The 27,606-nt window shown below is 41.8% G+C and overlaps 2 protein-coding genes across 2 annotated transcripts; one reads left to right on the top strand and one right to left on the bottom strand.

The window, feature by feature from the left end:
• Window positions 1–2,221: 2,221 nt before the first annotated feature.
• On the top strand, window positions 2,222–3,287 carry LOC108709058 (olfactory receptor 51E2). Its single transcript, XM_018248688.2, has one exon. It carries the CDS (start codon window positions 2,253–2,255, stop codon window positions 3,195–3,197), a length of 945 nt encoding a protein of 314 aa, XP_018104177.1. The 5' UTR covers window positions 2,222–2,252; the 3' UTR covers window positions 3,198–3,287.
• A 16,142-nt stretch (window positions 3,288–19,429) lies between these two features.
• Window positions 19,430–27,366, bottom strand: LOC108709158 (E3 ubiquitin-protein ligase Midline-1). Its single transcript, XM_018248764.2, has 3 exons — window positions 27,156–27,366; window positions 25,873–25,987; window positions 19,430–21,245 (listed from the first exon to the last, which is right to left on the bottom strand). Exon 3 carries the CDS (start codon window positions 21,241–21,243, stop codon window positions 19,570–19,572), a length of 1,674 nt encoding a protein of 557 aa, XP_018104253.1. The 5' UTR covers window positions 21,244–21,245; window positions 25,873–25,987; window positions 27,156–27,366; the 3' UTR covers window positions 19,430–19,569.
• Between the last annotated feature and the right edge of the window lie 240 nt (window positions 27,367–27,606).

The raw sequence follows: 27,606 nt of genomic DNA on the forward strand, positions 1-27,606 counted from the left end.
CAAAATCCTTTGGGAATTCAGCATTTATTCAGGCCTGACAGTTTATAGAGACAAATCAGTTATACTCCCTCTGGATTGTTGCCCAACCCTTCCAAGTCATTGAATGGGTTGCTAAATTTAAATACCGTAGAATATTAATCTCAGCAGACATACAGTATCTACTTATATACTTGACAATATTGCTCCTGGTATAGGTCAACTTGAGAATACAACAGCAATACGGTCCAGACTTCCACTTATGTTGTCGTGCAGAGTAAACTTGTTCAAGATGATATACCTGCCAAAATTCTTATATAACTCCCCTGTTTGGATTCCCAAGGCAATATTCCAAAAAGTTCACTTAATCCTTATCCCCTTCCTACTAATTTGCATATGCAAATTAGGATTCGGATTCGGTTCAGTATTCAGCCAAATCATTCAAGAAGGATTCAGGGATTCACCCAAATCCCAAAGTGTAGATTCGGTGTATCCCTGTTTTTTCACATTTGAATGTGGCTCACGGGTAAAAAAGATTGAGGAACCCCACTCTACACCATCTGTTATAGGCTTTCAAATGGGAAACTAGGTCTTGAACGTACTACGTATGAACTAAGTAAAAGCAAGTAGTTGGTAAGTTGAGACAGTTCTTTCAATCCATACTTCTAAACTTGAAGATGTTTTGGTAAAGCACTAGGCTCTTCACTATGGCGGTCTCCTGCATGCCTATAGTAAAAGAAGATTGTAACTTCTTGGCCCTCCTTGTCTGGATAAGTAAGATGCTAATGTCTTCTTGTGACCAAAACATGACTGCCCCATAACTACAAAGCTCCAAGGTAGATGGACCACCTAACTTGGAGTGATGTTCCTTGGAGATAAGCTCCCCAACCAAAGTTGGTATGGTATCTGTGATCAAGAGAGTGTAAGAGGGAATCCTCCATGGAAGATCATTGAAAAGACTGAAATTCATGCACCAGGACAGGGATAACTTTACTTAAATGCAGATGCTGATCCATTTCTCCAAGTATTCTTAATGTGGAGTCACTTGAATTGACTCATAAGGACAGACATAGCTTCTCACTTTCTCTTGAATACTGTACATTTTGTCTTGTTGAACTAACATACTGTCTACAAAAGGATCTAGTATAATCCTCAGATCTGGAGACAGATCAGATTTCTTATGATTGAGAAGTCAACCCAGGTGCTAAAGTAATCTCATCATATCAAAAATCATCAGGTTGTCAACTAGGTACTGTATTCTCAACTGACCACCTTTTAAAGACCCTGGGAGATGTAGAATGAAGAGTTGTAAATGTAAGTGTTACATTTCACAACCCTCAGAGACATTTGAAATGGTGTAGATTTATTGGGACATATTGGGACATGTAGATAAGCATCCCGGTGGCTCTCACATTTGTGATACTTTATAGGTTTATGACTTAATTAACACTGTCAGAGGCTTTTGGGATATTTTTTGGAGTGATTTTCAAGTTGGTGGACAGAAATTAAATGATATATTTACCCAATGTGGATTCATAAAATGTGTACTGCATATTCCTGAATATATTTGTATTTATTCTGAATAAATGATAATAGACTGTTCTGCAGTCTAAGCTGAATGTTTCACTTCTCCATCTACTTAGCAAAAAAATATTCATTTAGGACCTGAGTGGATTCGGTGCTGCAGGAAAGTCACAAGTGAGTTCAATTCCAGTGAGACTCCCTCTGTGTATAAATACCCCTTATACCTCCCACACAGAACCAGTCACACTCTCTTATTTCCTTTTATTTCCTCCCAGTGCCCAGTTCTACGCACCTCCCTGACACTTCTACAGTATACTGGTACTGGATAGAGGCTACAGGGGAGAGAAGCTCAGATCTTCTTACAGATCAAGAAACAAAGAACTGTTGGGATTATGGATTTTTCACACTAAGCAACAGAGCAGGTACAGTGTTGGGAATGTTCCCATATGCATTTTGTACAAGGAACTATAGTCCAAAGTGTTAGCTCCCCATCAGTCAGAATTATGCAGATTCCTGTATCTGGTTCTGAGTGGGTCCAACTGATAATCAGGTCCCTTGGAGTCAAACACTCAGGTAGTTACTGTGTTGTTGGTTAATTTATACCAATGTAAACCCAGCACTGGGGAGAAATCAAACCCATAACATATCTGGTCTGTATTTAATTTTCTGTTTTATCAATTTACAGAATATATTTTTAGAGAAACCTTTGTCACCATCCAAATTAAGCTATAAACAAAGTCCCAGCCCCAGCAATGGGAATGTTCAACATCAATGGCTCCTTTTCCCACACAGAGTTTATCCTCTTCGGATTCCCTGGGATCTCCCAGTCCAGACATTGGTTGTTCATCCCCTTTTTCTTCATTTACCTGGAGATCCTGATGGGAAACTTAATGATTATCTATCAGATACTGGTAGAAAGGAGCCTTCATCTCCCCATGTACTCACTTATCTGTCTTCTATTTGCTGTCAACATCTCCTGCACAACTGCAATTGTACCCAACATGTTATTGGGCTTGGTGTTTGGGCTAAACGATATCTCCCTTGGTTCCTGTCTGTTTCAGATGTTCTTTATATACACAGCCCTCATACTTGAGTCCACTATGTTGGTGATCATGGCTTTAGACAGGTATCTGGCCATCTGTAGGCCCTTAAGGTACCACAATATAATGAACAATTGTTTGGTAGGCCAACTTTTCCTCATTGGTTTAGTTCAGAGCAGCCTTTTCTCTGCTCCAATTATCATTGTGGCTTCCCAAGTCCACTTCTGTAGATCCAACATCATCTGGCATTTTGCTTGTGAGAACATGGTGCTCTTGAATCTTGGCTGTGGAGACATCTCTAAAATCCAGCTGTTGGGACTGATGGTGAGGATCTTGGTTATAGCCATGGACATCAGCCTTCTCCTGGTTTCATACCTGTACATCTTCCACTCAACAATGAAGATCGCTAGAGGCAAATCCCTACACAAAACTCTGCACACTTGCAGTACACACTTGATAGTGGTTGTGCTGAACTACAGTTGTGGCTTATCATCTGCCATTTTATACAGGTTGTCCATTTCAGTTGATGTCCAAAATCTTTTCAGTGCAATATACTATCTGTTTCCAGCCACTGTTCACCCATTTATCTATGGCTACAGAATGAAAGAGATTAGAACTTGCTTAGTAAAGTCATGGAGGGGGAGGGGTTGTGTGTGAATAAATTACACAGTAGATGAATGGAAAGAAAAGGCACAAGAAGAATTTTGCATTTCATTTGTATGAAATGCCAAACTTTTTTAAGAATTTGGTACTTGTTCAGTTTAACAAGGTTTTTTTTGTAGGAAAACTTCCATGAAACTATGAAATTTATATATTGTTTTTTTTTTTTTGTAAATTAGGCTTTGACATGCAAGTGAAATTTTACAACTTTTCTGGAGATTAAATGTTTATTTTGGGTGAAATATGTAAAAAAAATTAAGAAATCATGTATATCTTGAGTTTTTTCCATAGAAAAGTTAATTTTACATGCCAAGATTAGTCCCCAAACTAAAGCAGCTTTTTGTAGAATTTTACACCAGAACAAAGTGTAACAGTTGATGCCACATAACTTATATGTAAATCTAAATTATCCTTCAAGTTTGGTATTTTTAGAAACTACAGACCTTCAGGTTTCTAGGGGTGCTGTAGTGTTCACTCAAAAGTCAAATACATTTTACCAGTGCATCGTGAAATTTAGAGCTTTTTTTTATTGCATTTTTAGTTTTTATCTAAAATGTAAACTTAGATGCAGGATCAAACAAAATAACACTGTTATAACTGTTAAAACCACAGCAAATTTGAAAGACAGACTTCTCCTGAATAAAACGATACCCCATATGTATGGATACACATAGGGGCAAATTCACTAAGATCCGAAGTTGCGTCAGCGACAGCTTCGCCGCAATTCGCCAAGCGTAGTTTCGGCAGTGCTACACAAATTCACTAAAATGCGAATTTGCGGTCAGGGAGATGAACAGTAGCGAAGTTGCACTAGCATTAATTCGTCAAGCAAAGCGTAGTTACACTAACGATGCCTAATTTGCATATGGCGCCAAATTAAAGTACAATGGATGTATAAGTAGCAGCAAATACATTACACTACACAAGCCTGGGAAAGCTTCATAAAATAAAATAGAGTTGTTATTTTGCCCTATACATGTGCCCCCTGTTAGGTGCCATATGTTAGGAAATGTAGGGGGGAAGGAGGGTACCCCCAAAAAAATTTACCATCTTTTTCAGCCTATCACCCTTAAAAAAAGAAAAGAAGCCAGCGTTTTTTTGAAACAATCTCTATCTACTCTCTTGCACTTGGCCTGGTCTGAGGTGGTGAAGGCAAGTCTGGCGCAAGAGGTAACGTTCAGTAAAATGCGCAAGTTGGAGAATTTGCGTAGTTACGTCCCTTCGCCATAGCACAAATTTGCCTGCCGTAAGGGTGCGAAGTAGCACTAGAGTAGGTCCACTTCGCTAGCGAATTTACGCCAGTGCCCGTTAGTAAATCAGCGAAGTAACGAAATGACGTCACGCTGGCGAATTTGCGCTAGCGTTAGCCACTTCGCACTTTAGTGAATTTGCCCCATAGAGAGCCAGCCACCAAACACCCAAAAACAGTCACAATGCGTAATATTGGGGCTGCGAATTTATGTGCAATTCTCAACGTTTTCATCCTAAACTCCTACACTGCCCTTTACCTTCTCCCTATTCCAACCGATGAGCTTGGAGGATTCTGTGCATCTTTGTTGCTTCTCTTGCTCCGTGGCTGAAAGTCAGAGAGAGCTCATTGCCTTCGGCACATTTGTTTCACTTTCATTTCTCTGGTTCGGTTTCATATGAAGTCAGACGAGGGGAGGGAGTGACGTGTCCTGAGAAAGACAAATTCCCGCTCATTCAGTCCTTGTGAATCAGAGCTCAGCAGAGAAGCAAGAGATCACACAGTGTGGGCACAATGGCAGCCACAGAGGAGACCCCCCTAATTGAAATCACAGGATTGTCTGGAGCAAATGGATTTTTCAGAGAGAAGGAATTTCTCTCCATTAAAGAAATTTATTATTATTTGGTTTTCCACAGTGGGCAAATGCACAAAGCTGGGAGTCAAATGATCTCAAACATAGAAACAACCCGGTGTGATCTATCTCTCCAGTCGACAGTCCCTTTAGAGGTGGTCTCCCTCCACCACGTCACGACCCAAGAATCTATGATGGAGATTCTGGATTCGGAAGGTTTCTGTGGAAGTGCGATAAAGTATGGGTGCTTTGGGGAGGATCACCCCGATATTGAACTTTGTTACTGGAGTGCTCAGGTCTCAGAGAGTGACATCCAAAAGGTCCTACATGATGCCATCAGGGAAGTTTACCAAAAGCTCCCGATCTACAATGAACGGAAGTTCCGAACAGCAATAAGAGAACAATTTGCCAACTCTCCGGCTTTTGATGCTGCTAAATCTCGATACGGGCACTTCAAGTTCTCCTTCCCACTGTCAGAGATTCTGTCTGCCTACAAGGATCAGTTCTGCTCTGGATCAGAACCGCAGCTTAGGATGCTGGGCACCACCCTGTACAAACAGGAGATTGTTCATACTGTTTTGGTCCATAGTCCTGGAGTGTTCCATGACCTGCCGCTTGTAGAGACCATTGATATGGAGTCAAACCCAATGCCCTTTGTCTTCAGAAAATGGGAAAATGGGACCAAAGTTCTGTACTGGAGACCAGAATCCACATCCAGCACCCTGAGAGTTAGGGTCTCTGATGCATGGTCTGGGGACAATGACTGCCCTGAATACTGTGCTTGGTTTCAGCAATATAGGAGCTGTTGCCACCGGAAGGATCCGTGTGTCTGGAATCATCTGGTCTTTGCTTTCCATGTTCCGGCCAATGGGCTCTTCGAGTTCCCTGAGGAGACACTCAAGGAGAACTTGTCTGCCTGTCTCCATGATGGGCCAATCCCAAAAGAACCACAGATGGACATGGAAGCAGTGGAGCAAATCATCTGGAATGTGCAGAATAATCCGGAGTAACTCTAAACCCATTCCCATTGTAAATTATCTTTGGGCCCTGGGTGGTGCTCCACGCCAACCCCAGCTCTGCCCCCCCAATCAAATATTTCTTTAATAATTCTTATATAAAAATAAGCATCATATGAATGATATAATTATAATGCGAGTTATTTCCTCCGGTGCAAAAAGTTGTTTATCCTGCTCTGCAGCTCAGAATTCAGAAAGAATGTTCTGTATACGTCACTGCATTGAATAAACTGGTTGGTGTGAAGCTTTGAACTCTGTCTTTCTGGGACTCTCTGGATAAATCTGACAGTATTTCATATTGTTATAAAAAGGCGTCTGTATGTGACACGTGGGGTGGAGCAGAATGGGATCTGTGTATAGTATAGAAAGTGGGGGTTAGAGAGGGGTGTGTGGAGCACAGAATGTTATATATAGAGAGAGTGTGAGAAAGGCTGAGTCTGTTTTGTGCTACTCAATCTCAATCATGCCCAAATGATGCCAACTTTCTCTGCCATCACTATCTTATGGACTCGTCTTGTTTAAATGTCTTCATCTTTACTTAATGTCACCACCCTATCCTACTGTCTATATATTGCCCTATTGCTTCTATCTTGTCCTACTGTCTATATATTGTCCTATTGCTTCTATCTTGTCCTACTGTCTGCATCTTGTCATACTGTCTATATCATGTACTACTGTCTCCATCTTGTCCTATTGCTGCTATATTGTCCTACTGTCTCCATCTTTTCCTGCTGTCACTACCTTATTTTACTGTTTCTCCAACCTGTCCTACAGTCACAGTCTTTCACTACTGTCTCCTTCCTGAACAACATTCTCAATCTTTCCCTACTGTCTCCATCTTGCAATGTCTCTATCTTTTGCTACTATCATTTTGTCCTACTGTCTCCATCTTGTCCTACTTTCTCCATATTTCTCTACTATCTCTATCTTATCCTACTGTCTATATCTTGTCATACTGTCTATATCTTGTCATACTGTCTATATCTTGTCATATCGTGTACTACTGTCTACATCTTGTCCTATTGCTTCTATGTTGTCCTACTGTCTCCATCTTGTCCTACTGTCTCCATATTTCTCTACTATGTCTATCTTGTCCTACTGTCTATATCTTGCCCTATTGCTGATATATTGTCCTACTGTCTCCATCTTTTCCTGCTGTCGCAACCTTATCTTATTGTATGTCCAACCTGTCCTACAGTCACAGTCTTTCACTACTGTCTCCTTCCTGAACATCATTCTCAATCTTGCCCTACTGTCTCCATCTTGCACCATTACATCCATCTTACCCTACTGTCTCCATCTTGTCCTACTGTTTCAACCTTGTTCTACTGTCTCCATTCTTATGTACAGTCACTGTGTGTATCCATGTATAATACCCCAGAACCCACAGCAGGATAAATACAGCATCAATCACATGAGTTGGACTTGAACTGAACCAATTAATACAGTATATTCTGTCCCCTTGCTGGGAGGTCTCTGTAGCTGTAATTAGTTTCAGGATTAATGAGAGCAGATCACTGGGGAGCAGCTTGGAGAGGATAAATATGGGGAGATTGCAGAGAAAAGTGGCGCAAGAAGTAGTGGTGGACTCTTGCTCTGCACTGAATACGGGTGAATTTGGTGCATGGGGATTACTCTCACTCTAAGCGGGGATTTGCCTTTATGCAACCAAGGCCTGTGTGTTCGACTTTACTAGAAACAGTAAAAATAAGTTATTGAACATATCCATGGTAACACCCAAACCTTATAATACCCATTGAAGCATCAGCTGATTCCACAATGGAGATCCCTGCACTCAGTCTCTATCCTAGAGCTCAGATACTCCAACCTGTCCTCAAGTCTCACTGAAGGAGGCTACAGACCCATGATTCTGGTTTGGCTGTAACACAATGAAATCTGTGTGTCACACTGGCGTCTGTGAATTGTGCACTTATTTACACACTTTACATCCAGACCCCCAACCAGTCACCTCCAGTTTTGTCAACACTGTATTTGTTCACCCAGCGGCACAAATACTCCTGCAAGTTACACAAGGGATTTGTTCCAGTTAATCCTCTACTTACTGAGGACTGGGTGGGTTACTGTCTGCTCTGCTCTCATGGGGTGTTGGGTCCACTGCTCCTCTGCAGAGAAATAGATCCCTACTCAGCTCCATTTATGTGCACTGAAAAATACAGCTTGTGCTTGAGTGCAGGGACATGGAGAACAAAAATAAAGCCCTCCGTATGCTCTTAGTCTTCATATACAAGATAGAGAACAGTTGCAACATTATATCACATGCCAATAACATGTTTATGTTTAAAGGGATACTGTCATGGGAAAAAAAATTTTTTTCAAAATGAATCAGTTAATAGTGCTGCTCCAGCAGAATTCTGCACTGAAATCCATTTCTCAAAAGAGCAAACAGATTTTTTTATATTCAATTTTGAAATCTGACATGGGGCTAGACATATTGTCAATTTCCCAGCTGCCCCTGGTCATGTGACTTGTGCCTGCACTTCAGGAGAGAAATGCTTTCTGGCAGGCTGCTCTTTTTCCTTCTCAATGTAACTGAATGTGTCTCAGTGGGACCTGGATTTTCCTATTGAGTGTTGTTCTTAGATCTACCAGGCAGCTGTTATCTTGTGTTAGGGAGCTGCTAACTGGTTACCTTCCCATTGTTCTGTTGTTTGGCTGCTGGGGGGGAAAGGGAGGGGGTGATATCACTCCAACTTGCAGTACAGCAGGAAAGAGTGATTGAAGTTTATCAGAGCACAAGTCACATGACTGGGGGCAGCTGGGAAATTGACAAAATGTCTAGCCCCATGTCAGATTTCAAAATTGAATATAAAAAAATCAGTTTGCTCTTTTGAGAAATGGATTTCAGTGCAGAATTCTGCTGGAGCAGCACTATTAACGGATTCATTTTGAAAAAAAATGTTTTTCCCATGACAGTATCCCTTTAATAAGCCGTGGGTTAAAGGGAACATTGACTTATTATAGGAAAGGAGGGACAATGAATTAGTTATGCCCAGTATGTTTCTATTGTCCATTAGGGGTCTGATTATTAAATCTCCCGACAGTTTATAAATCAAAGTTTACAAATGTGAGAACAAATTCATTTTGGTTTTACCAAGTCCAATGTTCCCTTTCCCTTTAGGTCAGGAAAGACGGTAACAACCTGCTGCCTATTTCTAGGTTTAAAGGTTTTACTACAGGATTGTGCCAATTAGGTGGGTACAAGTGTGGCAGGGAAAGGGTTAAAGGCCTGCTGTATGTAGATGCATTGTATGTGCCACATGTATTGGCTTTTCTAGTTTTATTACTAGTGATGGGCGAATTTGCAACATTTCGCTTCGCCGAAAAATTAGCGAAACGACGAAAAATTCGCGAAACGGCGACAGCGTCTTGTTTTCGCTGCGAATTCGCGCCTGCCGAATAAATTCGCCCATCGCTATTTATTACACATTCTGCACAATGGCACAAAACAACAACACGGTATCATTGTTCACATGGTGCATATTATATTCTTTTAATGGGGATGATAATTAGTGATGAGCGAATTTATTCGCCAGGCGCAAATTTGTGGCAAATTCCCGCGATTCGCCGCTGGCAAATAAATTCGCAAATCGGCGTGAAAATTCACCGGCGTCAAAAAAAAATGGACGCCGTCATCCGTTTTTTGGACGCTGGCACATTTTCGACAGCGAATTTGCAGGAAATTTTCGGCGAAGCTAAACGCCACAAATTCGCCCTTCACTAATGTTAACCCAAACATAAAATATTACCTATAGTAATTCTGAGCAACTTCCCAATTTATGTGAATGACTCATTTTCCCTGGTTTTATAGATGTCAGAATACAATCCAGATCCTAGGGAAGTAATAAAACATAATGAAAAGTGTAAGTTTATTTACAGTACAGTGAATATCTGGTCTTCTCCGGGTGGTGTCCCCCTTACAGGCTCTAATACCCAAGCTTGGCCAACGAGATCTTTTTACTGTAGGTTTAGCCACAATAAACATTGTTAGAAAAACACAAGTTTTCCTGAATTAAAATAGCCTCCCACAAAGGAATGGGTCCTAAGGAACATAAAATCCACTTACAGGGACTTGGGTACAGCCACATTTATAATGACTCCTGGAGATCGTCATTGACTTTATGAGAAAATGATAATGCAATGTATCAAGTAGAAGTAATTCTAGAGCAACTGGACTTGCTGAGTAATTATTGAAGTCCTTTCACTTCTCATCCGAGCAGCTTCTTCAGTACAACTGAATATAAACTCTTCCACTAATCCAATCACAATGGCCCATTGTAACTCTTCAGAGAGGTGACACGTGAAACTCACAGAGGTGTAATTGTGTGTAGTTACTGTGATAGGATTAACAATGTGTCATGTGACTACTAGAAACGGGTGTTACTTGTGAGAGTTACATGAATGGAATCAATAATAATCATATACAAAAGGAGGAAGCAGAATCACTCTGACTAATAGTGTCAGATAACCTTACTACACAAGAGAGGAGAGCGCTGACATCTCTTAGTAAGGACCTGAACATCACTATCCTGCCAGAATATAAAGGGCGATACTCAACACAACTGACTATCACTGCAAGATAACCACTCTACTCAGCAGCCTAACAACAGAACAATAGGAAGGTAACCAGATAGCAGCTCCCTAACACAAGATAACAGCTGCCTGGTAGATATAAGAACAACACTCAATAGTAAAATCCAGGTCCCACTGAGACACATTCAGTTACATTGAGAAGGAGAAACAGCAGCCTGCCAGAAAGCAGTTCCATCCTAAAGTGCTGGCTCTTTCTGAAATCACATGACCAGGCAAAATGACCTGAGATGCACCTACACACCAATATTACAACTAAATACACTTGCTGCTTCAGGAATGACATTTTATATTGTACAGTGAATTATTTGCAGTGTAAACAGTGTCATTTAGAAAACGACTCGCCCCAAATCTCCCCCTAACTGGCCTTCAGACTGGGCCCCCTTAGCTCATAACAAGGTTACAGATATATAGAAACATTGGGGTAACAGTCACCCTGCTATAGTTCCAGGGGTACCCAGGGCACAAATAAACACTCACCCCAAATCTGCCCCTAACTGACCTTCAGACTGGGCCCCCTTAGCTCATAACAAGGTTACAGATATATAGAAACATTGGGGTGTCACCCTGCTATAGTTCCAGGGGTACCCAGGGCACAAATAAACACTCACCCCAAATCTGCCCCTAACTGACCTTCAGACTGGGCCCCCTTAGCTCATAACAAGGTTACAGATATATAGAAACATTGGGGTGTCACCCTGCTATAGTTCCAGGGGTACCCAGGGTACAAATAAGCACTCACCCCAAATCTCCCCCTAACTGACCTTCAGACTGGGCCCCCTTAGCTCATAACAAGGTTACAGATATATAGAAACATTAGGGTAACTGTCACCCTGCTATAGTTCCAGGGGTACCCAGGGTACAAATAAGCTCTCACCCCAAATCTCCCCCTAACTGACCTTCAGACTGGACCCCCTTAGCTCATAACAAGGTTACAGATATATAGAAACATTGGGGTGTCACCCTGCTATAGTTCCAGGGGTACCCAGGATACAAATAAGCGCTCACCCCAAATCTCCCCCTAACTGACCTTCAGACTGGGCCCCCTTAGCTCATAACAAGGTTACAGATATATAGAAACATTGGGGTAACAGTCACCCTGCTATAGTTCCAGGGGTACCCAGGGTACAAATAAACACTCACCCCAAATCTCCCCCTAACTGACCTTCAGACTGGGCCCCCTTAGCTCATAACAAGGTTACAGATATATAGAAACATTGGGGTGTCACCCTGCTATAGTTCCAGGGGTACCCAGGGCACAAATAAGCACTCACCCCAAATCTCCCCCTAACTGGCCTTCAGACTGGGCCCCCTTAGCTCATAACAAGGTTACAGATATATAGAAACATTAGGGTAACTGTCACCCTGCTATAGTTCCAGGGGTACCCAGGGCACCCCAAATCTCCCCCTAACTGACCTTCAGGCTCATAACATAACAAGCACATAACAAGGTTATGAAGTATAATATAAGTAACTATTAAGTTTTGTGTAAAGGTATGTGATATTGAGGGCATATAATCTACTGTGGCCCCTGGATTTCCCTGTTCATGTAATACATTTTTATCAGGAAGGTTATGAACCCCCAGTTTTTATTCCCTTTGAATAGTGTTACAAAATCATCTTTGCAAAAAAACACTGAAATACTAAAAATATCCCTAATTCTGATAGAATATTTACTTGGTCAAGTTGTTGCTTATCACAACTAGATTATCTACCAGGCAGACCCAAAAACTAACTACAAAACTTATATGGGGGGATGAAAGCGCTTCCCCAAATTTGTAGGGTCTAAATGAGATCTGTGCACTTGGGGCCACCAGTTCCATACAGCAGTAATAAAGGCCCTATGTCTAACTATTCTATATTATTTAGCACTGCTGTTCCTCACTGAGACCTAAATACCTATAAGCACTGCATAACTTGTCAGCGCTGTATAAATTAATGATGATGATGAAATGATGATAAATACCCCAGGGTCAGGAATAACATTATTCCCTTATTTAAGGAAATTAGAAAACCTCACTCCTTCTAACTGCAGGTTAAATAACTCACAGAGTCTTGTTATTACACCACCCTTTTGGAGGCCCAATGTCATTGAGATCAGGTATCGTGGACTTTGGGACTTTAAATATTTACATTTCATTCCAAGAATGACATAATGGAATCACAACATGGCACCGTTATAGGTGGAATGATGTCGCTAGGTGCTATTATAAGTGGAGTGATGTCAGTAGGGTGAACTAAGGTGGGCATGACCCTACATACTCAAGGTATTTACTCAAGACCAAACCCTACCACTCTCAAGGGAAGTATCCAGTCTGGAGATAACCTCCCCCAGTCCCAGAACATTCCATGGTTGTGAGAACCACTAAACTTCTTTTTGCACCATCCTTCCTAGAGACCTTGATTCTGGGATGGCAGTGGATGTGATTTACTTAGACTTTGCTAAAGCATACAGTGCCACACAAAAGGTTACTGGTTAAATGAAGGAATGTTGGCCTGGAACATAGTATTTGTACCTGGATAGAGAACTGGCTAAAAGATAGACTACAAAGAGTGGTGGTAAATGGAACATTTTCTAATTGGACCAGTGTTGTTAGTGGAGTACCGCAGGGCTCTGTACTAGGTCCCTTGCTTTTCAACTTGTTTATTAATGACCTGGAGGTGGCCATTGAAAGTACTGTTTCTATTTGTGCAGATGAGACTAAATTGTGCAGAACTATAGGTTCCATGCAGGATGCTGCCACTTTGCACAGTGATTTGTCTAAACTGGAAAACTGGGCAGCAAACTGGGAAATGAGGTTCAATGTTGATAAATGCAGGTTATGCACTTTGGCAAAAATAATATAAATGCAAGTTCTACACTAAATGGCAGTGTGTTGGGAGTTTCCTTAACTGAGAAGGATCTTGGGGTCTTTGTAGATAACACGTTGTCTAATTCTGGGCAGTGTCATTCTGTGGCTACTAAAGCAAATAAAGTTCTTGTATAAAAAAAGGGCATTAACTCAAGGGATGAAACATAATTGTGTCTCTTTATAGGTCCCTGGTGAGGCCTCATCTGGAGTATGGGGGCAGTTTTGGACTCCAGTCCTTAAGAGGGATATAAATGAGCTGGAGAGAGTGCAGAGACTAAGTGCAACTAAACTGGTTAGAGGGAGGGAAGAGTTAAATTATGAGGGGAGACTGACAAGGTTGGGGTTGTTTTCTCTGGGGGAAAAAAGGCGCTTGTGAGGGGACATGATTAGACTTTACAAGTACATTAGAGGACATTATAGACAAATAGCAGGGGACCTTTTTACCCATAAAGAGAATCACGTACCAGAGGCCTCCCCTTCAGACTAGAGGAAAAGAAGTTTCATTTAAAGGAACAGAGTAGGGGGTTCATCACAGTGAGGACAGTGAGGTTGGGGAATGCACTGCCGGGTGATGATTCAGTTAATGACTATAAGAGGGACTTGGATGATTTCTTGGACAGACATAATACAAAGGCTATTGTGATACTAAACTCTATAGTTAGTATAGGTATGGGTATATAGAATTTAATTAAAAGTAGGGAGGGGTGTGTGTATGGGGCTGGGTTTTCATTTGGAGGGGTTGAACTTGATGGACTTTGTCTTTTTTCAACCCAATTTAACTATGTAACTATGTAACTATGTAACCCACATCCAACCTGACTTACAGTAAATGATTCCTACATGATATGGATCAGCCACCATAGATAAGGAGTCATCACTATTACTGAGGAGCTCATCTTGATGTTTGATCATCCACCTGCCTTAGTCTGCACCTACTTGACCATAACCCACTCAATCTGTGAGTAAATCCCACCTGCTCTTGCTCATTGGTTAATCAATTGATTAAAAATTGTAGTTTACCATCAGTAGTTTGGGGTTATCATCACTAGCAATCCTGTCTAGCACCTCCACTAGGATAGTGAGTGAAATATACAGTGAGTGCTGGTTCCTATATTGTGGGAGAATTGCTATAAATGAGGAATGATTCACCTTGTTATATCATCAGATTTCAGTTATTGGAATTGATTGCAAGGAGACACTCACAGACCCAGTTCCTATAACTGAGGACATTTCAAAATAAAAGTCAAAGTACATATTCTTTTTTTTTTTTTCTTCGCAACGAGCCCCATAATCTTAGTTTTACAACATTGACCTTCAACTATAAATATGTTCCCAGCAATCACCTTGTCCTTACATTGTGTACTTGGCACCCTCCCTGCACAGGAGCAATGGCAGCCGCTCAGTCTGTATATGAACTAAAAGAACTTCGTGGTTTCAAACGATCCGTTGGTAACTTTGTAGATGACAAATTCTTGTCTGTTGGTGACATCGATGGCTGTTTAAAGCATAACGAACATCATTTAAGTGAAGAAAGGAAGAAGATGATTAGTTACATTACAAGAACAATTCCAGATGGATTCCTGCAGTTAGGAATAACCTTCCCCATCACCAACCTGCAGCACGTCACAACTCAACATTCTATGATTCAAATTATGAAGTCTGAATTCTTCTCTGCAGAGACCTCTATTGATTTACCATGGAGACACCCCAGTGCCAGACTTTTATACTGGAGTGTACAGGTCCCCCCAGATGAAATAAAGAAGGGACGTCAGAAAGCCTTTCAGAAGGTTCAGAGTAAGGTGGAGTCAGACAATGCCAAAGCCAACGAAGAAGACTTTAATCTCCAGTTTGCCAACTCTCCTGCATTTAATGCTGATGCTTCTCGTTATGGAAACTTCAAGTTCTCATTTTCCCTGTCAGATCTCCTCTCTGCATATAATAAGCTGAGCCCAGGCTACAAACAAGAGTTCAAGGTGTTGGGCACTGCCATGTACAAACAGGAGATTGCTCATATCGTATTAGTTCACAGTTCTGACACTACACAATTCAATGACCTGCCGTCTGTGTCTGAGACAAATGCCAAACCCTTTCCTTTTGTCTTTCAAGAAGATGGAAAGTTGTATTGGAGACCTGAGTCTACTGCAGCCAACTTAAAAATGAGAATAACTGCAAATCAGTGCCACATACGAGAATGTCCTGTGAGTTGCTATTATTTTAGGACACAGGGAACCTGTGACCACTATAGAGATACCTACACTGTTTGGAACCACCTGGTATTTGCATTCCACCTGCCTGACAAGAAGAACCTGAGGATCCATAGAGAGAAGCTGAAGGAGGGTCTCCGTGCCTGTGGCATTCTGGAGCCGTATCTTAGAGAAAAAGAAACAAAACTCACCCAACAAGAAGCAGAAGATATCATCTGGAGCTTAGAGTAGCTAAATGTCTCTTACTCAGGTACAAATTCACTGTAATTTGTTTTTTAAAACAAAGAGCCTGCGGCAAATGCCACAATGCAGGTGCAAAGTGCACAAAAATGTCTAATTGGGGCTTTTTTTTGCACTTAGCAAACTGCTCCCTCCATTACAAATGACCCTTTTACATTGTTGCTTCTATCCCATTTCATTGTTCTTTTTCATGATTCTATTTTGTTTGGGCTTATATATTGTAGGTTTAGCTGAGGATCCAGATGAATACGCAGCGGCCCGATCTATACTAACATTTATCAAACAGTTTTTTAGCCGATTTCTACATGTGCCAATTCACCAGAATGTGACTGTTTTCAGAAGTGACACCATTGTGTTTGTAGGGATGTTAGCGTTCAGCATCAGGACTGAGCACTAACACCCAGCCAAGTCCTTGCTCCCTGCTGTTTATGGCATGCAGTGGGAAAAGACTGGGATGATTAAATAATGATTTGTTCTTCCATGGAAAATAAATTGTTCAATAGAATCTAATTGTCATTGTTTTCACGATTGCCCCTGTATAAATAAAATGCGATGTATGAATCAGCCCAGAACATGCCGGCAGACTCCCGTTATATCATCTACCATTGTCTTCTGTGTCGCTACAGAACCACAATAACTGGACCTGCCCCAGGGAATGGCAGTGATACAAAGGGATTGCGGCGCAGAACCCTGAAAATTAAGTGTGAAGTCCGTATTCATTGTACAAAAACGCAATAAATGCTGTAGATTTACTGTTTAATGTTTTCTTCCGCTTCCAGTATCATGGGGTAGATTAAATAATAATAATAACTGAATTATTAAAAAACACACTAGGGGTCATTTAGAAGGAATTCCTCATGTTTTTAGCACTTTGCTCCCTCTTGGCTGAGCCTTCCATGCCCTGTCACCTCTCCTCTCCTGTCCTGCCTCCCCCCGACCCCTTGGCATTATCTCTGCTCCACTGATTTAGATGAAATCAAAGCACTTTGGGTTATTATGACATTTTTTGGTGTAAATTCACTGACAGTTGGAGGCAAACTGGGGTGTAAATTGTGGAGATTGGGCACCTGGGCCTCTTCCAGTTCTTGGTGAGTTGTGTGAATCCACTTTGGGACCTTGTTTAATTCTCTATATCATTTAAATTGGGGAGACTCCCAACCAACGAGTTGACATGTCGCCTGATGAAGGACAAGGACCTGCACCCTCCCTGATGAATCCAGAGCTGCCTTTGTGGAACAATATCAAACTGTATCTCCCTATAAAAGACACTGTACATCTCTCATGTGTGGCAGCAACGTGACACAAAGGGTAAGTAAATGATATTTTTGGCAGAACAGACCTTTTCCCGTATAGAAGAGATTTATTTCGTGTTGGTAAATGTCTTTGTGTTTTGGCCAAACCTCTGAGTTTGTTGTGGGCACCGATATCCTTTTGTAGTTTGTTCTTTCAGAGTGGAACAATCAATAAAGAATGCAGTGAATGTCAGGAACAGAAGTGACACTTATCTCAGTTTATAGGTCAGGGGTGAGTTATAGTTGCGCAACACTGAGCGGCACCAGAGAGATCCATTCCCTGCTCATATCTTTATTACAGTCAGTGTTTGACTCCTGGTTAGTGATGGGCGAATTTGCGCCGTTTCACTTCGCCTAAAAATTCGCGAATTTCACTTGAAATTCGCAAAACGGTGAAAAATTCGCGAAACGGCGCGGGCGTCTCGTTTTTTCACCTGTTTTTTTGACGCCGGCGCCCGTTTTTGACGCCGGCGTTCGTTTTTTCAAAAAAAAATTATTCGCTGGCGGCGAATCGTGCAAATTCGCCGCAAATTCGCGCCTGGCGAATAAATTCGCCCATCACTACTCCTGGTTACTAACCCAGCAGCACATTCCCCCGTGCTGATCCACTTTATATTGTAAATGACACAGGGACCAGAAATACCCCTAAAAACAAGACCCATTAAATACCGAGCGGCATTTTCCTTCCCATAAACCACTGTGTCCTATTATCCGGAATGCTCAGGACCTGGGGTTTATCCAAATAATGGATCTTTCCATAATTGAAGGAGATGGGGAATATTTAAATAATATATGTAATAATCCTTGTTTATTATAAAGTCTATGCCAAAAACAATATAAGAATATTAATACTTAATAATCAGGATCATGATACAGGGTTTCAGTACAGTCGCATCTAAGGGGACCTACGGCCAATGTGGGGGGGGGGCCAGGTTACACCAAGTTGTATAAACTGTATCTTATAATTAGAAACTGAGGGAACACGTGATTGAAAAGAACTTTCATTGGCGGAAGAATTTATACAATAACCTTGATCTCACAATGAATCAATATCAATGATTTTTCTTATTATAAATCAGCCTTAGAATAGACTCTGCCCTGGATTTGAACATACAAGCCATTAAAGGGGAACTATGCTGTACAATAAAAGTGAAGTGCAGGAATAAAAGACCCACTTTTTATCCTAATAAAAGTGGTATCAACCAGTGGCAAGGAAATCTTTCCTTATAATTACATTTTCTTTCTTTAAACTGCATTTTATCTATTTATTGTTGATATGAGTTCCCCTTTAATGTTTGGAAGGTATCAGCCACTTCTCTGTTTCCACATTTCTAGGCACAACTGGATCTGTCATGAGATTCACATTCCGGTTCACCCAGAGCTCCTTTGTTTCCATAAAACACAAGCCCGTGGCTGATTTACACAAGGAGAAATAATGGAGAATGGTGGAAATCCCAATGTCTAAGTCTACGTAACTCAATGGAGAGTCTTGGCATTGGCTTTGCTTGGGTTCAGCTAGAAAGCTTTCCAATTCCGAGACTCACACAAACACCATTTTGGCTTCCACTTTTTTCCTCTAGATGACAATTTTGAAAGGAGACAAATAAAATATATTCTCTTAAATAACTATATATTTATATATTTTCATGTAAATGTAAATATCCTCAAGTGTAGCAATGGGAAGCAACAAAATAATGTGTAAAATATAAAGACAAAATATTGGACCACCTCTGATATTATCCTTTCCTTTATCATTCTGGTTCTTGGAAGAAACAGCCGAGCAGTTTTTTAACAATATTGGGAAATTGTGTCAGTGTACGACACCACTGCTACAGTTCACACCAATGGTAACAATGTGGTACTGCTGAGTAGTTACTCCACCATGTTGCTACCACTGTCACATGCAGAAAACAAGGTGTGACCTTAAGGCAGGGGTCCCCAACCTTTTTCACCCATGAGCAACATTCAGATGTAAAAAGAGTTGGGGAGCAACACAAGCATGAAAAATGTTCCTGGTGGTGCCAAATAAGGGCTGTGATTGGCTATTGGTAGCCCCTTTGTGGACTGGCAGCCTATGGGAAGCTCTGGTTGGCAGTACATCTGGTTTTAATGAAACCAAAACTTGCCTCCAAGCCTGGAATTCAAAAATAAGCACCTGCTTTGAGGCCACTGAGAGCAACATCCAAAGGGTTGGGGAGCAACATGTTGCTCACGAGCTACTGGTTGGGGATCACTGCCTTAAGGCATAGTATAAAAATGGAATTATTTTCATGGGTTTCCCAGTAGACAAATCAGTAGGCAATGAAGTAGGCAAAGGAGTAGTTAAAGCAGGGTTCCTTAGCTAATAATTTTCACGCTACAGCTCTTGTCTACATAGAATGCAGCATGGAGGGGCTCAGTGAAGGAGGCAGTGAAGGTGTGTAAGTGTCTCAATGGGTCACTCAGTTCATAAAAGGACAGACGTCCGGCCTCATAGTCCAACGTGATCCTGATTCTGGTGTTTAATGGTTTGTGGTGTAAGTTGGTTTGTTGGCTGTTGTGTATGACTGAATATGTGTTATTCTCCCTGCACAAACACCAGGACTTCTCATTATTTCCCAAATAAGACTTTTCTCCTTTCTTTTCTATACTGTTATAAGCCACCCCTACCCTCCAGCACCCTGATCCACTAACCGCCAATTCCCAGTAATGGTGCCCTAAGGAGAAGCTGCCCCTGCTTAAAACCTGGAAGAGCTTAAATCTCTGCGGTGTTTTGGGGCGCCCTTTGTTATTTGATGAGAAGGATAGTTTTTTCCTACTCCAAGATAGGGAAACGTTATTGGCAGCTGTGTCTATATCCAGCAACATGTCTGTAGCCTTCTCCCAACTAATCTTTCTCTTTATATTTGCCATAATATTGGCTAAACCCGTGAGTAAGGTGCCTGAGATCAGATCCTCATCCAGTCGGCCATGTGAGCACATCTTAGTATCTTCTTGAACAATGCTCCTAACATACCTGGGGCTTAATAAAGCTTCCATGGCCAGTAATGTTCCTACAAGAATGTAAGTTGAAAGCAGAAATATAGGAACAGTTCTTTCATTCTCATCATCTTCTGGGTCACAAGAATCCATCCCTTCTGATTTTAATTGCTGTAAGAAGTTCAGTGGATCGGCAATGTTGCACAGCTCCTCAATGTGGTGGATCTGATTGGACACCTCGTTGTTCTCCGTTTCCAGTTTCTCAATTACCTTAGAGTGGTGGCGAGAAACCTCCTCTTTGTGATTGGAGATTTCAAGTAGGATGTTACTCTCTAGGGTGTCCAACTGTTCCCTCATGTCCCTGAACAAGGTGATTACTTGCTTTGTATCACTGTCTGATTTCTCCTCCATATCTCTCCGGTGATCCTTTTCCCTCTGAAGTCTTTTATCAGCTGCTTCTACCTTTGGCTTCACCTGCTCCAGAAGACGCTGAAGTTTCTCCTTCTTCTTCTCAGAGGCTTCTTTGAGTGTCCTTATGTTGTGCCCCTTGTGCCCCCCAACATGGCAGCAAGATTCACAGATACAGACAACATCATTGCAGCAGTACAACTCCAAGGGTTTCTTGTGTATTGGACATAGTTTGTTTAGAAATGTAAGTGTGGGCTCAGTTAAGACATGTTGTGGTGATTTACTGTGGGCAGCAAGGTGGGTATCACACAGAGAAGCCTCACACAGGTGACAGGACTTGGCAGCAGGTACAGGGGAGTTGGTACAGTAAGTACAGAAGATCCCGGTCGTGTCCTGCTCTGGTTGAGTTGAAGGCAACGAGGCTGTTTGGATACTTGGTATCTTATTTGTCTGCAGGGCTGGGCGCTCCTTGTACGTTGCTTTGCATGCAGGGCAGGTATAAGCCTTACATCCCTTCTGGGTATCCAGCACCCCCGAAATGCAGGTTCGGCAAAATAGGTCTCCACATGGCAGTTCTACTGGATCCGAATACTTGTCCAAGCAGAGGGTGCACTTTCCCTTGTCTCTCAGCTCAGCAGACGCCATGGCTGAATATCAGAAGGAAAAGTAAAAAGTGAAACTATTTTATAAACAGGTAGGACTTGTTTTACATTTTATCTTTTGCCCAAAGAGAGAAATATTTCCACGGTAAACAAAACTGGTTTTTTTTTTTTTTTAAATTTTAACCCTCAAATTCCTGGTGAGCGTTCATTGGGAAATAGAGATGTTTGTGGAGGATTATATGTCTTTAACCCTATATCCAATTACATTGGTGACTGTGTGAGTAAAAGAATGATAATCCTCTGCATAGCGAGAAGCAGAATGACAGTGACAAGTCCTGGGTGAATATTTTCCTGCCCTAATAAATAAATAAATAAATAAATAAATAAATATTAAAAAAAGGAAATGTTATGCCTTAGTAACAGGATTCAGATTGGGAATTTATAACCCAGCAGGTGAGTATATGAAATATGGAGAAGGAGCACAGATAATAGCAAATAAAACCCATTAGTTGATCAGTGCAGTGTGTTTGGCAGCACAGAGTTATCCCTTATGGCAGTGATCCCCAACCAGTAGCTCGTGAGTAACATGTTGCTCTCCAACCCCTTGGATGTTGCTCTCAGTGTCCTCAAAGCAGGTGCTTATTTTTGAATTCCAGGCTTGGAGACAAGTTTTAATTGCATAAAAACTAGGTATAGTGCCAAGTAAAGCCTCTTGTAGGCTGCCGGTCCACACAGGGGCTACCAAATAGCCAATCACAGCACTTATTTGGCACCCCAAGGGACTTTTCCATGCTTGTGTTGCTCTCCAACTCTTTTTATATTTGAATGTGGCTCACAGGTAAAAAAAGGTTGGGGACCCCTGCCTTATGGTAACTCACAGGTAACTGACACAGGGTATTATATAAGCAGCCCCACAGCACAGAGACGCCTTTACATAAAGAGTGGGAGCCCCTTCGTTGACTATAGGATCCATTTAGCAGATAAACTATAGGAGAACTGAAGCTTAGTTGCACCCCAGACAAGCACCTACCTGAACACTTCAGTGGAACCGTTGTGATGTTGGGATGTTGTATCCACCTGTTAAGCAAAAATATTTCCCCTAATAGATCCATGTAGTGCAGAGTGTATGTGCAAGATGAGCGTCTGACATACCACACGTGTGTATAACAGGCAAGTTGCGGCATTCACTCATTATGTGAATGTGCACCAACGTGACCATCCAAACTAGGAGCTCCCCGGATGTCCCAGCGCTGGCAGTTTTTTAAAAAGAACTTCTGTTACCCCTCAATCGGAGTGTGGGCTCTATTAACCTGCATCTTTGGTTTGGGAAAATATTTTTGGCCAACAGATGCCCTTCAATGTTTAAATGCCAGGGAATTCCCTACCAATCAGCTGACCTGAAGAAGCCGCTCGGAAAAGGGTAACATGTTTTACAGAATAATTGGAAAGTCTTATTTCAACCAGATACTGTAAATCATGACCTGAATCAATGAAAATATTCATAAACACCCCAAACAAAATAGCAGAACCCTCCTCCCCCCACTTTTGTGCTATTTCGAGCCTCCATCTGGGAGGCTTTGCCCCTAGTCCATCCCCTAGTGTTGGAAAGGCTGATATTGCTGCCCTGAAAGACCTCACACCCAATTAGCAGCAGTCCTGCCAAATCCTACTGGTATAGAAGTGAGTTTGCAGGGCTGGTCCAGTACCCGGGAATCCTATCAGCTTCTTTGTTTTCTTGGAGGTCAACAAGGTGAAGATACAAGTGTGTATTTTGTGTACTAGTCAAGTAACACATAGGAAAGGAGTCAGATCTCACAGGGTTGTGGAAATGAGGCTTTAGCACCGCACTCTTGTCACATGACCGGGCAGTTAATATCGGTGGCTGTAATTTGTTTCCCAGGGACAGAGGCAATAGAAAAGGAGGAGGGGTATGTCTGTATGTTAGGCAGGATTTAAATCTAATATAAAGGAGGAGGTTATGTTAGAAAATGAGGGGGCAGAAGTCTTATGGGTGGAGTTCTTCACCAATTGTAAAGAATCCAGCAAATTAATCGTAGGAGTCGCTATAGACCCCCTAATGTAAGTGACGAGGAGGAGGCAAAGCTCCTGATGCAAATAGAAAAGGCTGCTAGTTTAGGTAAAGTAATGATAATGGGGGATTTTAATTAGCCAGATATTGACTGGAGCAACAGTACTGCCAGATCAGTTAATGGGAACAAGTTTATAAACTGTTACATGACAATTTTATGGCACAGGTTGTTGAGGAGCCAACCAGAAAAAATGCTATTGTGGATCTAGTGATCTCTAATGAGCCAGAACTTATAGCAAATGTGCAAGTCATTGAACCCCTGGGTAATAGTCACCATAATGTTATATCATTTAATGTCTGGTGCAAAAAACAAATATATACTGGGGCAACAAAAACCAGGAATTTTGGAAAAGCTAATTTTAGTGCCTTGAGGGCTGCCCTACAGAGCATTGATTGGGGCATTAGGTTTTCAGCTAAAAACACAGAACAGAAATGGTTGTCCTTTAAACTGATATTAAATCATTACTGTTCTCAATTTATTCCCTTAAGGACTAAACGTAGAAGCTCTAAGAATCATCCTGTGTGGCTTAATACAGAAGTAAAGATGTTAATGGGAAAGAAGAGAAAGGCATTTAATAACTACAAATCTGTAGGGACAGAAGCTGCATTTAATGAATATAAACACTGTAATAAATGTTGTAAATCAGCAATCCGGAAGGCTAAGAAAGGAAATTAAGATTTAATTGCGGTGGAGGTGAAAACTAACCCCAAAAAGTGTTTTAAGTATATTAATAGTAAAAAGATGCAGGTTGAGAGTGTTGCTCCATTAAATAATGGTACCAGTATGGTTGTAACAGATACAGATAAGGCAAATGTGTTAAATCAGTTCTTTTCTTCAGTGTATACAATAGAGGAGTCTGAGTTCCCAGGCTCACTTTATATCTGCACTAATGGCTCAGCTCAATCTAGTCAGTGGCTGACTCAGGATATGATTCATAAAGCTTTAATACAAATGAATGTAAACAAGGCTCCAGGGCCTGATGGCATACACCCCCGGGTTCTAAGAGAGCTTAGTTCAGTTTTAGACCAGCCCCTATTTCTGATTTTCTCAGATTCGCTTTTATCTGGTATGGTGCCTATGGATTGGAGAAAAGCTGATGTTATTCCAATATTTAAAAAGGGATTACGATCTCATCCTGGCGATTATAGGCCAGTAAGTCTGACATCTGTGGTGGGCAAATTATTTGAAGGCTTGTTAAGGGATCACATTCAAAATTCTGTCCTAGTGAATGTCATTATGAGCAACAATCAGCATGGCTTTATGAAGGATAGGTCATGTCAGACGAATTTGATTGCATTTTATGATGAGGTAAGTAAGATGCTGGACAGTGGGGGGGCAGTAGATGTGATCTATTTGTGGGGCCCAGTATCAAATGTTTTGGCAAAATCCAAACGACTGCTTTCTAAATGAAAGTCTGTTGGGCTTAATGAAGTCGTTTGCACGTGGATAGGAAACTGGCTACAGGATCGGGTACAGAGGGTGGTTGTTAATGGGACATTCTCTGCTTGGAGTAAGGTTCTTAGTTGGGTCCCTCGGGGCTCGGTATTGGGGCCAATTTTTAATTGAACTTTTCATTAATGACTTAGGGGAGGGGATTGTAAGTAATGTATCAGTGTTTGCAGATGACACAAAACTATCAGCCCAATTAATTCCATCCAGGATGTGGCACTTGCAACAGGATCTTGACTAACTGGCAATCTGGGCAGCTAAGTGGCAAATGAGATTCAATGTTGATAAATGTAAAGTCCTTCACCTGATAGCTCATAGTACAAGTTGATCCAGGGACTGGTCCCATTGTATTTTGGAGTCAGGAAGGAATATTTCCCCCCTCTGAGGCAAATTGGAGAGGCTTTAAATGGGTTCTTGCCTTCCTCTGAATAGACTGGTAGATAGGCAGGTTATATTTAGACTTATGGTTGAACTGGATGGACTTGTGTCTTTTTTCAACCTAACTATGTATGTTGAGGCAACCTTATTGGCATGTGACAAATAGTTGGGGCAGACTCTTGGCGATATCCTAATTATTCCATCTATTTAGCCTCTTTGTTCTCATAGAACAGACGCACTATTCCTCACAAAATGAATAGAAATGTCTTTAGTATCCCAAACAGTATAGAATTAAGGCAACAGAAGAGGTATGTGCCTGACTACCAGTGGCCCAACTATAGTGGAAGCAGACCCCACAGTCATAGGGGGGCCCGGGGAAAAAGGGGGGTCAGACTGTGGGGTCTGCTTCCTCTATAGTTAACAAGAAAGCCCCCTTCCCTAGCCGGTCGCTTACCTGCGGTGGAGAAGCAGAGCACAAGTCGAGATGAGGCAGAGAGTGGGTGGAGTCAGGCAGGGTCAGGGCGGAAATTGGGCGGAGTCAGGGCAGGAAGTGGGTGGGGTGTGGTAAGTGGGTGGGAGGATGGGGATTGGAGTGCTCTGGGCATCTCTGAAGATTTTTTTGCAGAGGGGCCCGGCATATTGTACTTACCCCACTGCTGGCACCTCTCTACCCCTGCACCCTAAGCACATGCCTCTTCTGCCTGCCCCTAGTTCTGGCTCTGATAGGGCCACATTCACTTACACTTGGCAATTACCTGTCGCAATCCAGCAAATTTGGCCTTTTCACTTGAGAAAGATACTGGGAACTGGGACTACAGCAAAGTGCCTCCACCTAGTGGACATTCAGGGACGCGCCATACAAGGGTTTCACTAGGAAAATAAAATAAACAGAAATTTGATGTATAATAAACTTTATATAGAAATAGAAACTTACAATGGCATGTAATACAATGAAGAAATCCTGCAATGGGCACACGGGGGGGGGGGGGTGATCTGTTTCACTAGCAGATAAAACAGCTAACAGTTTAACCAGCACCGACCTTTGACTAGAACATCTGGCAGTTTCACTCTGGAGGGGATAAAGGAAACACTAAACCCCAGACAAGCAAATAAATCACTAAAACATGAGCGATGAACAGTAAGTGTCAGTCACTTGGTCTGTGATTGTCAGTAAAGCAGAGCCGAGAGAAGCAACTCTGAGAAAACATAAATCTGATTAAGTGGCGAAACTGTGGAAGTGGAGGATTGTTCACCTTTAAATTAACTGTTAGTCTGAAGTAGAGAGGGATATTCTGAGACAATTCAAAATTAGTTTTCATTTTTTATTATTTGCTGCTTTTAATTATTTGCTAAGGTCCAAATGACCCTACCACTGATTTCAATGAGAAACTGGAGTACGAGTAGGAGAAACCTAATTAGAAGAATAATAATAAATACCAATAACAACAAACTTTAGTATCTTAACAAAACAGCCCATAGTACAATAGTTTATGGACTACGTGGGGACTACTCTGTGACCCCTATTTGAAAGTCAGGTCAGAAGAAAAAGTACCCCAAAACTAATAGCAGAACGGCACTGGGGCAACTCCATGTACAGTGTCGGACTGGCCCACAGGGATACCAGGAAAACTCCCGGGGGGCCCAGGTATCAGGGGCCCCTCATGCTGATAAACATTTGGCCTATTTCATGGCCATTCCCTATTTCTATGAGAACAAAGAGGCTAAATAGATGAAATATTAGATTATAGTCTGTAAAGAAAAGAGACTGGGAGAATAGAGGTTGAGTGAGGAGAGGAAGAAAATTTTTGGTGGGCCCCTGGTCTAAAGTTTTTTGGTGGGCCCCTGGTGTCCCAGTCCGACACTGTCCATGTATATACCTCAACTGTTAAGATTCAGACAGACTAATGAAGGAGTTAAAGCTGAGAGAGTTAATAATTGTTAGAGAAAGGGAGGGGACGCACCAAGATAAGGGGAGTAAGAACTAGACAGTGTAAAAACCCCAAGTGAGGAATAATAAAGCTGGAGCAGTGATTCTTACCAACATTCTCTCTGTCCTGATCATTCGTAGAGGGGAGCCTTCGAGACACGAGCATTTACCATCGGTCAGTCAGGAACAAAGTTCTTTCTCTCCGTTTCCAAAACAAAACCAGTATGGGGGGGGGGCGCAGGAAATTCAATGTAATCTCTGCCTCTGCACTTCTGCTTCTGACCTCCTCCTTCTTGCGCTCTGCTCCGCCCCTACCTGTCAAAAAAGTCTGCTGCGCAGGCCCAAATAAATGACGCGCGGTGCGGCCAAAAATAAATAAATAAAGTTAAAGTGTCAGTGGCGCTGGGCAGATGCCCCTTTTGCCCTTTTATTAAAGTGGCCCTGCACTGTGGCACCGACACCTCCTGGATCTGTCACAGTTTGGCACAAACAGAATGGGCTCTCTCTGTACAGCTCACGGTGGCCTCCTCACCCCTTTAATACTGAACACATATGGAATCCA

Source organism: Xenopus laevis, chromosome 2S, assembly GCF_017654675.1.
Source record: "Xenopus laevis strain J_2021 chromosome 2S, Xenopus_laevis_v10.1, whole genome shotgun sequence".
In the NCBI taxonomy this organism is placed as follows: Eukaryota; Metazoa; Chordata; class Amphibia; order Anura; family Pipidae; genus Xenopus; species Xenopus laevis.

What these genes read in the sequence shown, in the direction of transcription:
- LOC108709158 (XM_018248764.2), bottom strand. Translation starts at nt 21,243, where the DNA reads ATGGCGTCTGCTGAGCTGAGAGACAAGGGAAAGTGCACCCTCTGCTTG.
- LOC108709058 (XM_018248688.2), top strand. Translation starts at nt 2,253, where the DNA reads ATGGGAATGTTCAACATCAATGGCTCCTTTTCCCACACAGAGTTTATC.